This window comes from Frieseomelitta varia, unplaced genomic scaffold (assembly GCF_011392965.1).
Source record: "Frieseomelitta varia isolate USP_RPSP 00005682 unplaced genomic scaffold, Fvar_1.2 scaffold_358, whole genome shotgun sequence".
In the NCBI taxonomy this organism is placed as follows: domain Eukaryota; kingdom Metazoa; phylum Arthropoda; class Insecta; order Hymenoptera; family Apidae; genus Frieseomelitta; species Frieseomelitta varia.
In genome coordinates, this window is record NW_025110099.1 from 621612 (window position 1) to 633270 (window position 11659).

General features: G+C 31.4%; 4 protein-coding genes across 5 annotated transcripts; 2 read left to right on the forward strand and 2 right to left on the reverse strand.

Annotated features, from left to right (window-relative positions):
- Nucleotides 1-1411: 1411 nt before the first annotated feature.
- On the forward strand, nt 1412-3879 carry LOC122530835 (forkhead box C1-A-like). Its single transcript, XM_043658170.1, has 2 exons — nt 1412-3410; nt 3522-3879. The coding sequence occupies exons 1-2, from the start codon at nt 2823-2825 to the stop codon at nt 3708-3710; spliced, it is 777 nt and encodes a 258-aa protein (XP_043514105.1). The 5' UTR covers nt 1412-2822; the 3' UTR covers nt 3711-3879.
- A 223-nt stretch (nt 3880-4102) lies between these two features.
- LOC122530834 (GDP-mannose 4,6 dehydratase) lies at nt 4103-6634 on the reverse strand. Of its 2 annotated transcripts, none has more exons than XM_043658168.1 (7): nt 6434-6634; nt 5575-5817; nt 5303-5495; nt 4994-5226; nt 4706-4921; nt 4557-4625; nt 4103-4474 (listed from the first exon to the last, which is right to left on the reverse strand). In XM_043658168.1, exons 1-7 carry the CDS (start codon nt 6485-6487, stop codon nt 4412-4414), a joined length of 1071 nt encoding a protein of 356 aa, XP_043514103.1. In that variant the 5' UTR covers nt 6488-6634; the 3' UTR covers nt 4103-4411. The 2 variants fall into 2 exon arrangements, with proteins under 2 accessions (XP_043514103.1, XP_043514104.1); XM_043658169.1 differs by lacking the exon at nt 6434-6634 and adding an exon at nt 6269-6304.
- A 1548-nt stretch (nt 6635-8182) lies between these two features.
- LOC122530836 (proteasome subunit beta type-1) lies at nt 8183-9546 on the forward strand. The gene is made up of 4 exons (XM_043658171.1): nt 8183-8472; nt 8694-8883; nt 8981-9217; nt 9296-9546. The coding sequence occupies exons 1-4, from the start codon at nt 8375-8377 to the stop codon at nt 9479-9481; spliced, it is 711 nt and encodes a 236-aa protein (XP_043514106.1). The 5' UTR covers nt 8183-8374; the 3' UTR covers nt 9482-9546.
- Nucleotides 9547-9949: 403 nt separating this feature from the next.
- On the reverse strand, nt 9950-11258 carry LOC122530837 (endothelial differentiation-related factor 1 homolog). Its single transcript, XM_043658172.1, has 4 exons — nt 10876-11258; nt 10733-10784; nt 10341-10501; nt 9950-10258 (listed from the first exon to the last, which is right to left on the reverse strand). The coding sequence occupies exons 1-4, from the start codon at nt 10948-10950 to the stop codon at nt 10103-10105; spliced, it is 444 nt and encodes a 147-aa protein (XP_043514107.1). The 5' UTR covers nt 10951-11258; the 3' UTR covers nt 9950-10102.
- Nucleotides 11259-11659: the final 401 nt, after the last annotated feature.

The window sequence follows — 11659 nt, forward strand, 5'->3', positions numbered from 1 at the left end:
TTCCAATTGAAATTCAAGTCCACAACCTTTAATACGTTAATTATGAACAAACCATTAAACCAAGAAAAGAAAGAAGGTTCGATCATCAAACTTTTCGATCGTGTTATGCACTTTTAAGTTCTGATACAACGACAGTTAAATAGCTCGCTATTTCCGAGAAAATTCGCCGTCATGAGGAGCGATTTGTTTATTTTTTGCGATTTAGCTGGGGCCCCAAGGCGGAACGGTTTACCGAAACGATGTGGTTCTGGTTCGCGCTGTGAATTTTCCCACACTCGTAAAACGTCGCAGAAGCAACAATCCGAAACTGGCTAACCCGCAGACGCCCGCCGATTTTGTCAATAAGGAACGATTGTTTAGATTCAAGCGGATACTGGGTAGTAAAATGAAACGATCTGCAAACAAGACCGTCTGCGTTTGCGGGGCAGTTTCGCCAACGAAGAGGAAAGGCTTCTGCGGTTGCTCGATCCTGTAAATAAAACATAGGAAAAAATCTTTTCTCCTGACCACTGAAAGATCCTTTATACCGAAAGAAATTTTTATATTTTTTTATTCTTACAAATATTATGTATGCATAAAGAAATTCGTAATCATTTTGATACAATATTTTTATTTTAGGTAAAATGTGTCACTGACTTGAAATTAAGTAAAGATTTTCAAACAAAAAGTTTCATATACTATCATTACAAACATTATTTATAATACAATTACACAACTGTGTATAACAACAATTATACTGGTTGACCATGTTCATTATTGACATTCTAATAGACACTGAATTAGAAATTAAAAGCATTCTTCGATAAAACTGAAAATTACAAATTATAAAAAGCTACAACAGTATTAAGTACAAGAAATGAGAATATATCTACTTTCTTCCAGACGAAAATTATTTTTACCATCTGCCGCAACTTCAGTAAATGTTTTTCTTTACTTATACGATCGGGATGATTTAAGGAATGGAAAATAGGGGCGTAGGATTAACGCGACGAAGACAATTCTGGCTGTTTTCGAAGAACATGCCGGAGATGCCCGAGACACGAAACCAAGGAGTACTTGGAGCTTTGAATACGCTAATCCGCCGGTTCCTCCTGCCGTCAAATCCACAGTGATTTGTTTCCTAATATTTCAAGATGGAACGAAGCTCGAAGGACGGCACCAGAAACGGCGAATAAACAAATAATAACGTTTCTTTGGTTGCATTCGTAGCTGTGGCTTCGTCTCGCTAGAAATGGAGTGAAAGGAATATTTTGAAATTAATGGATCATTAAAAATCATCGGAATTATTCAAAAAAAATCATATTTTACCTTATTTTTCAGGGATCGAAATTTCGTAAAATTAAAGAAAATACTGAATACACAGTGGGACCTCGATTATTTTATATAGAAGAACATGCTCTTAGTTATTTGGATTATCCGCTGAACCTCGATTTACCCGAGATGTCTGTCCCCCGGTTGATTCATTTTAGTAACAAGAACGTGATATTATAACCGGGAATGTAATAAGAGCAGCAAGAAGAAAGTGAAAACAAAACTGGTAAAAAGAAGCATTTCCAACCCAGCAGGAAGTGAGTCGCGAAATTTTCGTTAGAAAAAGGGGTGACTCTCCCGACGGTTTTCCCCCCTAGTCAAAGTCACCGCGGTCTGCGAATGTGGACGAGAGGGTGGTGAGCACAGAAGAGGAAGACAAGAGCGGTTCCAAGAAACAGCACGGTTTCGGTATAATTACCGCAACTTTGTTTACGTATCGGCTCGTTTACTGCTGGCGTGGGTGTTAGGACAGCATATGTGTAAACAGCAATAAAACATGAGTCCCGGATAGGTAACGCGACGCCTCCCTCGCATTGGAAACGCGCGAACGACGTATCACTGGGAAGCCACGATGGGCGGAGCTGATCCATCCTCTGGATCCCCATGTCAAATTAAACACCCTTCGTTAGAGAATTGGTCTAACCAGCCACAAATCGCAGTCAGTCTTCGACGCATACGAATTCAGATCAGTTCGAGGCGACCGAGTGTCTCCAATATTACAGGGAGCAACTTCGTCAGAAGTTTTGTAAAGCGTTTAGCACTTGTAATAGAAAGGCCGGTTATCTGAACGCATCAAGTAATCAATCAAAAATTACTATTTTTGTTAAAGAACGTAATTGATGATCTCAGTAGTAGAGACAAGTGTGTTTTTATTAAATATTAAGAAAATAATTATGTAGATCTTTTTTCTTATACAAATTTAAGTTTGTTAATTGATTCAACGATGTTTTCGATACTAAACAATTGAACTACAAGTTTTAGTGTTGAATCAAGTCGAATTTCGTAAATTCTCGTTAACGAAATTGATTGTGAACGATTGTGAAGTGCACTAGGTGATTCATTCAATCCGCAAGAATTGTATAGTTCGACTGTAAAAGAATTTGAAGAAGAAACTCGATGAAACTCGCTTGCGATTTAGAATATTTACTTGTGAAATTGTATTTGTATGAAACATAGTTTTGAAACTGTAATATATGAAACATAGTTTTGAAACTGTAATATTCATACTTTTGAAGCATAGATTGTCGAAGGTTTGAAATGATAAATAATGAAAATAAAGACAAACGAAGATTTCTAAGAACATGAAGAAGCGAGAGGAAGAAGGTAGTAAATTTTTATAAAACTGCGAAGATTTCGAGTCTGTGATAACTTTCTCGAAAAATATAATTCACTAATCCAAGTAATAATTAGTTGAAAAATCAAATACTAAATTTCAATTTCTCGTAAAGTGAAAAAAAAAATATTGATAGCAAGCGCAGTAACGTCGAATGTTCTGATCGTATCATCTTCCAATGGAGTCCAACAGCTATCAAAACCATCCCTGCTCTGTGTCGAAGATTTACAGCTGTGATTTACGCAGGAGTTATGAGTTTTGGAACACAGAAGAAGCATTTCCAACGATGTGCCCTTTGCCAACTTACTACAGCTTGGTCCCGGATGTACTGACTTCGAGGAGCATTCCTCTTTCATGGGATCTCCCTCTGATAAGATACAAACCACAGCCACGCTATGAGAAACCGCCGTACTCGTACATTGCCTTAATAGCCATGGCAATCAATTCTTCGCCTAAACAAAGACTCACCCTTTCAGCGATTTATAGATTTATTATGGATAGATTTCCTTACTATAGGGAAAATCGTCAAGGATGGCAGAATAGTATAAGACATAATCTGAGCTTGAACGATTGTTTCGTGAAGATACCAAGAGATAAAGTAATTGGAAATGATAATGAAGATGACCAAGTTGGGAAAGGAAGTTATTGGACTTTAGATCCTTCTGCAAGCGAAATGTTCGAGCACGGTAATTATAGAAGAAGAAGAATGAGAAGACAACGAGGATTAACGCAAGATAAGCAGGAACACGATCACACGGTGGTTTCGGTATGCGAAATTAAACCGACTAATCGTTTCCTTAAAAAATTTTATGTTAACTGTTCTCAGATGTGGAAGATGATTATATGTTTTTAATAAATTTATACATTGTCATTTTAGATTTCGACGCAGATCTTGCCTAATTCGAAACACGGGGAACAGAAATATGACACAATGGAGAAAAACACTGAAGAGAATACACGAAATGGGAAAATAAAATGCACAGAAGCTCAGGGGCATTGTGTAAAGTCGATGATGTTTACGATCGAGAATATTTTGCGAAAATCTACGAATGAATCTCCCATTTGAATATCTGGCAACTATGTATTTTAATATGAAAATAAATAATTTCTCCGATACACTGAATCAAAATTATTGATAATATTTAAGTGCAATATGAAAACGAATGAATGCTGTTTATTACAAAAATGTGCTTACATTTTTAATTATATATCGCACATTGCGTATAAAAATTAAAAATATTTAACGATTAATTTAAAATATAGTACATTTATATATAAAATTAAAATGTATATACAAGGAAGACTTGTTGTATATAAAAATTATTTCAATAACTTTGTGCCATCTATCAGTAATTAAAATTATTTTTAAGTAGTCTACACCAGAAAATTATAATATCCAGAATGTACTCTCCAATATACATTAGTAAACAAGAAATAACAAATTTATAATGTAATATATGATATATGTAGATTATATCTAATGAAATTAAATAACATTTAGTATCCACATATATTACATATTATTGTATATAATTATATATCCTAGTTCAGATAACATATAAAGATATTTCTTTAATATCTTAAATGATAGAATACCTGCAAGTAGTAAAAAGCTTGTTTATGTCTACTTAGGAATATCTTAATATTACAAAATGACATCTAGAATTCTTACATTATGTATAGTAAATATATTACTTAATATTATTGTCTCACAGAGACATAAAATGTATTTTGAAAATGCACTTCTATCACTGATAAGAAATGATTTTAAGCATTTGGATTTTTCGTCATTAGTTCTAAATCAGAATCCATCATGTCCTTAACAAGACCCTACAACAATGTTTCTTATTAGACACAGAATTCGTGGCCAGTAATTATATATTAATATTACGTTAATAATTTTTATAAATACCTCAAACGTAACAGTAGGTTTCCAACCAATTTTTTCTTTTGCTTTACTAGCATCACCCAGGAGTACGTCCTATAGGAATAAAAATAAATATTTTTCACTTGTCTATAATATTATTATAACGTAATTACTGTTTAATAATTAATGCTTACTACTTCCGTCGGACGAAAATATTTAGGATTTATTTTAACCAATAATTGTCCTGTTTGTGCATCTTGTCCTATTTCATTTACACCTTCACCTTCCCATTTAATAGTGCGACCTACATATTGGAACGCTGCTTCCACAAACTCTCTGACACTATGTGTTTCTCCTGTTGCTATAACATAATCATCTGGAATTGGCTGTTGTAACATCAACCACATCGCCTATTGAATGTACAAATTTTAATAGATTTTCTAAGTGTTCCCATTATTAAGAATAATACATGTCTCTCTTACTTCAACATAATCTTTTGCATGTCCCCAATCTCGTTTAGCATCTAAATTTCCTAATTCCAGAACATCTTGCAAACCTAAGTGTATTTTTGCTATAGATCTAGTTACTTTTCTTGTAACAAAGTTTTCCCCTCTACGAGGGCTTTCGTGATTGAATAATATACCATTACATGCAAACATATTATATGCTTCTCTATAGTTTACCACAATCCAGAAGCTATATAATTTTGCACAAGCTGAAATTATAATACATTGAACTTAATGTCACTTTGAGATTTATGAAATTGAATGTAAGATATGTAACATAATCACCATATGGTGAACGAGGATAAAATGGAGTTTTTTCATTTTGAGGTACTTCAGTCACCCTGCCGTAAAGCTCAGATGTTGATGCATGGTAAAATTTTACAGATTTTTCAAGACCACAGGTACGTATTGCATCCAATAATCTAACTGTTCCTACTGCATCTACTTCAGCAGTGTATTCACTTACTTCGAAACTTACCTACAAGAATGTAATAATACATTAACAAAAGAATTCTTTCAAATAATCATAAAATAAAATAATCACAATAGGTACATACCATAACATGACTTTGAGCAGCAAGATTGTAAATTTCTGTCGGCTGTACAGAACTAATTACTTTAATTAAGCTACTGGAATCTGTCATATCACCATAGTGAAGTTTCATTTTGCCTTGGCGGTGGCATTTTGGATCTGCATATAGATGTTGAATCCTAGCGGTATTAAAAGAACTAGCTCTTCTGATTATACCATGCACATCATATCCTTTTTCCAATAAAAATTCAGCTAAGTAGGAACCATCCTAGAAAGAAAATATAACAATATAATATTAATAATTTACTTTATATTAATTTCTATATAACATGTAAATAATTAATATATATTCTGGAAAAATTATATACTTGAAATATATACATTAAAATAATTATAGCTGTTAAAACTTACAGGATGTTCCATATAAAACAATTTCAAATTTTATTAATAATATAACAAAACTTGATTAGTATAATTATGCTAGTACATGAAAGCTACCATGACATGTAGTACAAATAGATCATAAAAATATTTAAACAGTGAATTAAATATTAACAAGCCTCTGTACTTGACGTTTTTTACATTTTTAAGATGGCAATTTGTACTTTATAAGCATAATGAACTTTTTATATATATATATATATTATTGACAGTAAATATTTTGCAATATTTTCTAACATATATATATATATTTTCAGAGTTATTTTAATATATCTTACAATACAATTATTGTTCAGCATGCTGAGGACAACAGGTTACAGTGTTAAGGAAATTTGAAAATGTTCTATGGAACAAATATACGTAAATAAAAGTTTCTTGCAATAAGTGTTCGAATCCATTCGTAAGTCGGTGTATGTCGACAAAATACGAAACGTCAACCTTACTTGTCCGGTAATGCCAGTGATTAGTGCTACGTGTCTCTTGCCATCAGTTGCCATTTCGATCTGCTACCAAAAAATTGTCTTATCCTCTCGGAATCTCGCCGAATTTTGCCAACTAGTCCGAACGTTATCAATTTCGATAAGATAATTTGTTATATTCATTCGTGTGTGATACATTCGGCTGCCAGCTTGAAACCTCAATATATACAATTAGACTAGACACGATAACCAATAGAAATTCTACATTCTGTTTATTCTAATTTTTGGTTTGTACAGATGTAGAAGTAAGAATTAATATTTAATTTAGAATTTACATCGAACTACTTCGACTTGATCATTTTATTATTTGATCTAACGATTGTACAGGGTGTTGTTCCATAACTAATTATAAGTGATATAACCGAGTAACAGGTGACATTACGTGAAAAAAAATGAGTCGAAAAGAAAGAATAAAATTTGTTCATTAAAGCCTTCGTTTTCAAGAAAGTCAAATTTAAATATTTATCCTAGACGCGATAAAGAAGAATAATTGACAGGTGTATTCTACGTGTTAAAGTAAAAAATGTGGAACAAAATTTCGAGAAAATTGAATTTAAAAGTTAATCAAATAAAAATAATCAAATAAAAATATTTTTATATTTTAATAAAAATTAATCAAACATATTCAAAGTTCATTTTTTTGAAAATGATACCTTAAACGAAAAAATCTTCTATGCTTGTTTTTGCACATGAAATATTCTAGTGTTGATTACTCGCGCCTATCCAATACGGAATTAACTAAATTTACTTCGTAATATTTGATAAATCTTCGAACTCGATTTTCTCGAAAACAAAGGCTTTAATGAAAATATTTTATTCTTTTTTTTCGACTTGTTTTTTCACGTAGAATCACATCCTACTCGGTTGTATCACCAGTTACGGGACATTCTGTATATGTATTTTTTATTTACTCTGATTAAAACTGTTTGCTAATTAGTGAGTTAGGATAAAACTTAAGAGGTCATTTAACAGAAGAACTTATACCAAAAATTTTACTAGCGTGAAGCAAAGATACGGAAATTCTGAAAATTAGTAATTCATGTAAAGACAGCTGAATATCAATATTTGAAAGAAGCAAAATGAAATAATTATTAGATCTTCCAAAAAATTTATAGCAAAAAGAATTTTTTCGTGAGAAGTTACTCGTCTTTTTCAGTAGCAAAGATACTCGTCTTTTTCTTTTTACAAGCTTCTGAAGTATTTGACTTCTCGACCACGTTTTTTGAGTAAGTTTCATAAAATATAAATAATAATAAGATAATAATAAGATATGTAAGATACTATAATATAAATATATATACTATATAAATAATATAAACACTATAATACATGATATATAAATACTATAAATAATATAACTAATATATAAATATGTCCAATAAATGAATAAGATAAAGTAAACGTTCGAATTACAATATAAAATTTCTTGATTTAATTCCATGATTTAGTTCCACTGAAAAAAAGAAAACCTGTTAACAAATTTTCAGTTTCCTTTCAATATACTAACTTTGATATTCAATTGTTCGTTCGAAAACGTTCAAACATTACAAACATTACAAACTAACTCCAAATAATAATAATCCAAAATGAATAATGCGCGTCATAAAAATATTTTCAAAATTGGCGGGATTGGCATCAGTCAATTAATGAAGTATAATTTGAAGGTTATATATTTTATATTTCTCTTGTAATTGTCTCTTTGTGGCACGCTTTGCAAAATTCAAAATTGAATCTTTTTGCTATTGGTGTGTTCTCACATAGACGAACATGAACTAACCACTCTCAAGTATGGCAATTTGCATGTCATGCGTGAGAAAAGCGCAATTTGCCATATTTGCCGCAAAGTGAATTGTCATTCAGGAGGAAAGTGTCGACGATTTCGTTAACAAGACAACAATAAAGAAAATGGCACTTTTGAGTGAAAATTCAGGAAGATCCTTACCTGATTACGAGACACAAGCAACAAAAATGAAAAGTTTTAGTCCGTACGCTGACAATGGAGGGTAAGCTGTACATAACCTATATCTTCTTAACATTTAATGAATCAAAATGTTTATATATTTATATATTTTTGTCATAAATATATATTTTTATTTTTAAAATGATGTAATCATTCAATTATTAAATTATTTGCAATTAAAAAATTGTATTACAAATTGTTTATATACAATTATTAAGTTATTGTGTCACATATATATGTTTACTGTATGCATTACAATTATAGGAGTGTCATAGCTCTTGCAGGAAATGACTTTTGCGTGATAGCAGCGGACACACGTCTTAGTACTGGGTTTTCCATTTATACGCGTGAACAACAAAAGCTCTTCCCTTTGTCATCTAAAACTATTTTGGGTTGCTCAGGTTGTTGGTGCGACACACTTACTTTGACCCGACTTTTAACTGCAAGAATGCAGGTAAAGTTCGATATAGTTCAAAGATTTCATCTCTGATTACCGAAATTTAACATTTAAGATAATTGTCATGCTAATCTCTTTCTTTCTTTCACAATAGATGTATGAACATGAGCATCAGAAGGAAATGCCAACATTAGCGGTTGCACAAATGCTATCAACAATGTTGTATTACAAACGTTTCTTTCCTTATTATGTGAGCAACATTCTTGGTGGATTAGATGAGGATGGTAAAGGTTGCGTATATAGTTATGATCCCATTGGACATTGTGAAGTAACAAAGTATAGAGCAGGGGGTTCTGCTGGAGCCCTTTTGCAACCTTTGCTGGACAATCAGGTATTAAGAAACAGTAGGTTTATTTCAGTAGTATTCAATTAAATTGTAGCCACTTACTACAGTAATTCATTTATTTAGATTGGATATAAAAATCAAGAAGGTGTTGAGCCTGTTGCTTTAACTCAAGAAAAAGCTGTTGCAATTATAAAGGATGTTTTCACATCAGCAGCAGAAAGAGATATTTACACTGGTGATTCTATAAATATCAAAATTATAACAAAAGATGGTGTACAGGATTCAACCTTTGAATTAAGAAAAGATTAATGAACCAAGGTAAAATTTATGTATTATCAAATTTTAATATGAATAAAGTTAACGCTAAAAAAGTACAATTAATATTTATTTAATAATTTCTTATCTTTTATATACAACTATTGTGATTTGTATAATATTATACATTGAAATGAGTGTGTATGTATGTGTATAAATGCTATCAAACCAATGATTCATATGCATACACATATAGACCTTTTACTTCTATTTGCATTAATACTATTTTATTTAGCCTACATTAACCAAGTTGTAAAACATTATCCATAAATGTATATCACAATAACAATAGTCAGATGTATTTTGAAAATACAACGAAACGGTACACAAAATTATAAGTTATAAATTAATATTTGCAAACTTGAACACATATATAACACTTTAAAATTAAACAAAGTGTGCTTCTTATACTTTGTACACAAAGGCATACTGCAATAACCTACTTTATAATACACAGTAGTATACTTAATAAAATAATATTTTATTTTAAAATATATAATAAAATAATCAAAGGTGAAGAGAGTTAAATTTGTTCTCAATCCTACAATTTAACTTGCAGTTCTGTGTAGGGAACAATATATAAAGGTAAGAAGTACAGATCCTTCCTTCCAAGATTCACTTTTTATTCCCAGGAAGTGATAATGGTTTACCACGATCTTTACCACGCAATTTGATTCCCAATACTTTCTCGATTTTGCCAATCACCATTTGATTTGGAATTCCACGACCTGCTTCATAATCATTGATGACTTGTGCTTTTTCATTCACTTTCTACTCACAAAGGAAATAAATATGTGTAAATATACATTATATAATCACGGAACTATTTATATCATTTATATAAATAACATACTGTCGCGAGGTCTTTCTGTGATAATCCTTTACTTTGTCTTCCTTGTTGAATTAATTTACCAAGATCGAGAGGAATCTTGTCATGTTTTAATTCTTCTGTTTCTCTGTCTAATTTAGCAGTGTTTTTAGTTGCCACATGTTGTTTATTTGTACCTCCACCCCCTAACAAAAAAAAAATTTATATAAACTATTTATCCTTACAACTCGAAAAAAGAAACAATCCGCTTGTTGATTTTGTAACGTTGCGTAAAAGAAATTGTAAACAGCGTCTTGTATTACATCACAATATGTGATTCTTGTGATATTTTAACGTATGAAATGTACCACTGACCAAACAGAAAGAGATCAAGGAATTAACGATTTAAATCTCAGGGCAAAATCAAATCCACGTACATTTTGCTTGTGTTTCAACCACGAATCCTTGACGACGCGCAGCATTCACTGCCTGTAAATAAATACAACTTACGTTATATGTTACATTGTGGGAATCGTTTCGGACGAAATAAATAAATGAAAAATGTTTGTCATGAAGTTACCTGTTCCGATTTAAGTACTGAAGCTTTCGGGGGACGTTTCCGTAGAGTAATTGGAGTTGTGTCCCAGTCTGACATATTGAAAAAAGTTGAATACGCCGATAAAAACGGAAAATTGTATTATCAACGTCGTACGCAATATACTCGTATCCTCTATCGTGCTTGCTCTGAATCTTCCAGTAACTTCTCTACACGTTCCAAAAACCACGATTTAATGTACGATGCCAGAATCGACCGACATCCAAATTGTGCAATTTCCTGCAGTTTGTTTCAAATGCATGTTCAGAATATCAATTTTAATTTTCATTCACTCAAACTATCGAAGTTTTTACTTAAAATTTACTAGGTATTAATTCCTGCAACCAGAGCATATCTGTTTGTTATGTAAAATCATATGTGTTGTACGTGATTGAATGACCGCGATGTTTAAATAACTTGTGAATATATCATTTAAAATTGTAACAATTTCATATATATAACTAATTGTATGAATGTTTCTTGTTCTATTGATTTTCCTATCTGTCCGATAGAGATAATTTTGACAAAAAATATATTGAACAATTGGAAATGTGCAATAAATGAATTGTGAATCTTTCCATGTTTGTACAAAAATGTATGGAACTTTCGTAACATGCGAGATTTATAAAATATCAAAAGTTACAGTAGCTTTTTAACCAATAAGACAAATCTCTATTTAAGTCTCTATTTAAACCCTATTTCTTTAATTAAGTTTCTAAACATATAAAAACTTAAATACTTGAGATCTAGTAATAATTTTGAACGAAAA

Coding starts and splice junctions, on each gene's coding strand:
- LOC122530836 (XM_043658171.1), top strand. CDS start 8,375: ATGGCACTTTTGAGTGAAAATTCAGGAAGATCCTTACCTGATTACGAG. Junction 8,473..8,693: donor CCGTACGCTGACAATGGAGG/GTAAGCTGTACA, acceptor TTACAATTATAG/GAGTGTCATAGCTCTTGCAG. Junction 9,218..9,295: donor AACCTTTGCTGGACAATCAG/GTATTAAGAAAC, acceptor TCATTTATTTAG/ATTGGATATAAAAATCAAGA.
- LOC122530835 (XM_043658170.1), top strand. CDS start 2,823: ATGGAGTCCAACAGCTATCAAAACCATCCCTGCTCTGTGTCGAAGATT. Junction 3,411..3,521: donor ACGATCACACGGTGGTTTCG/GTATGCGAAATT, acceptor TTGTCATTTTAG/ATTTCGACGCAGATCTTGCC.
- LOC122530834 (XM_043658168.1), bottom strand. CDS start 6,487: ATGGCAACTGATGGCAAGAGACACGTAGCACTAATCACTGGCATTACC. Junction 5,818..6,433: donor TCACTGGCATTACCGGACAA/GTAAGGTTGACG, acceptor TTTTCTTTCTAG/GATGGTTCCTACTTAGCTGA. Junction 4,626..4,705: donor ATTTTCGTCCGACGGAAGTA/GTAAGCATTAAT, acceptor TTATTCCTATAG/GACGTACTCCTGGGTGATGC.
- LOC122530837 (XM_043658172.1), bottom strand. CDS start 10,950: ATGTCAGACTGGGACACAACTCCAATTACTCTACGGAAACGTCCCCCG. Junction 10,502..10,732: donor GGTTGAAACACAAGCAAAAT/GTACGTGGATTT, acceptor TTTTTTTGTTAG/GGGGTGGAGGTACAAATAAA. Junction 10,259..10,340: donor CACAGAAAGACCTCGCGACA/GTATGTTATTTA, acceptor CTTTGTGAGTAG/AAAGTGAATGAAAAAGCACA.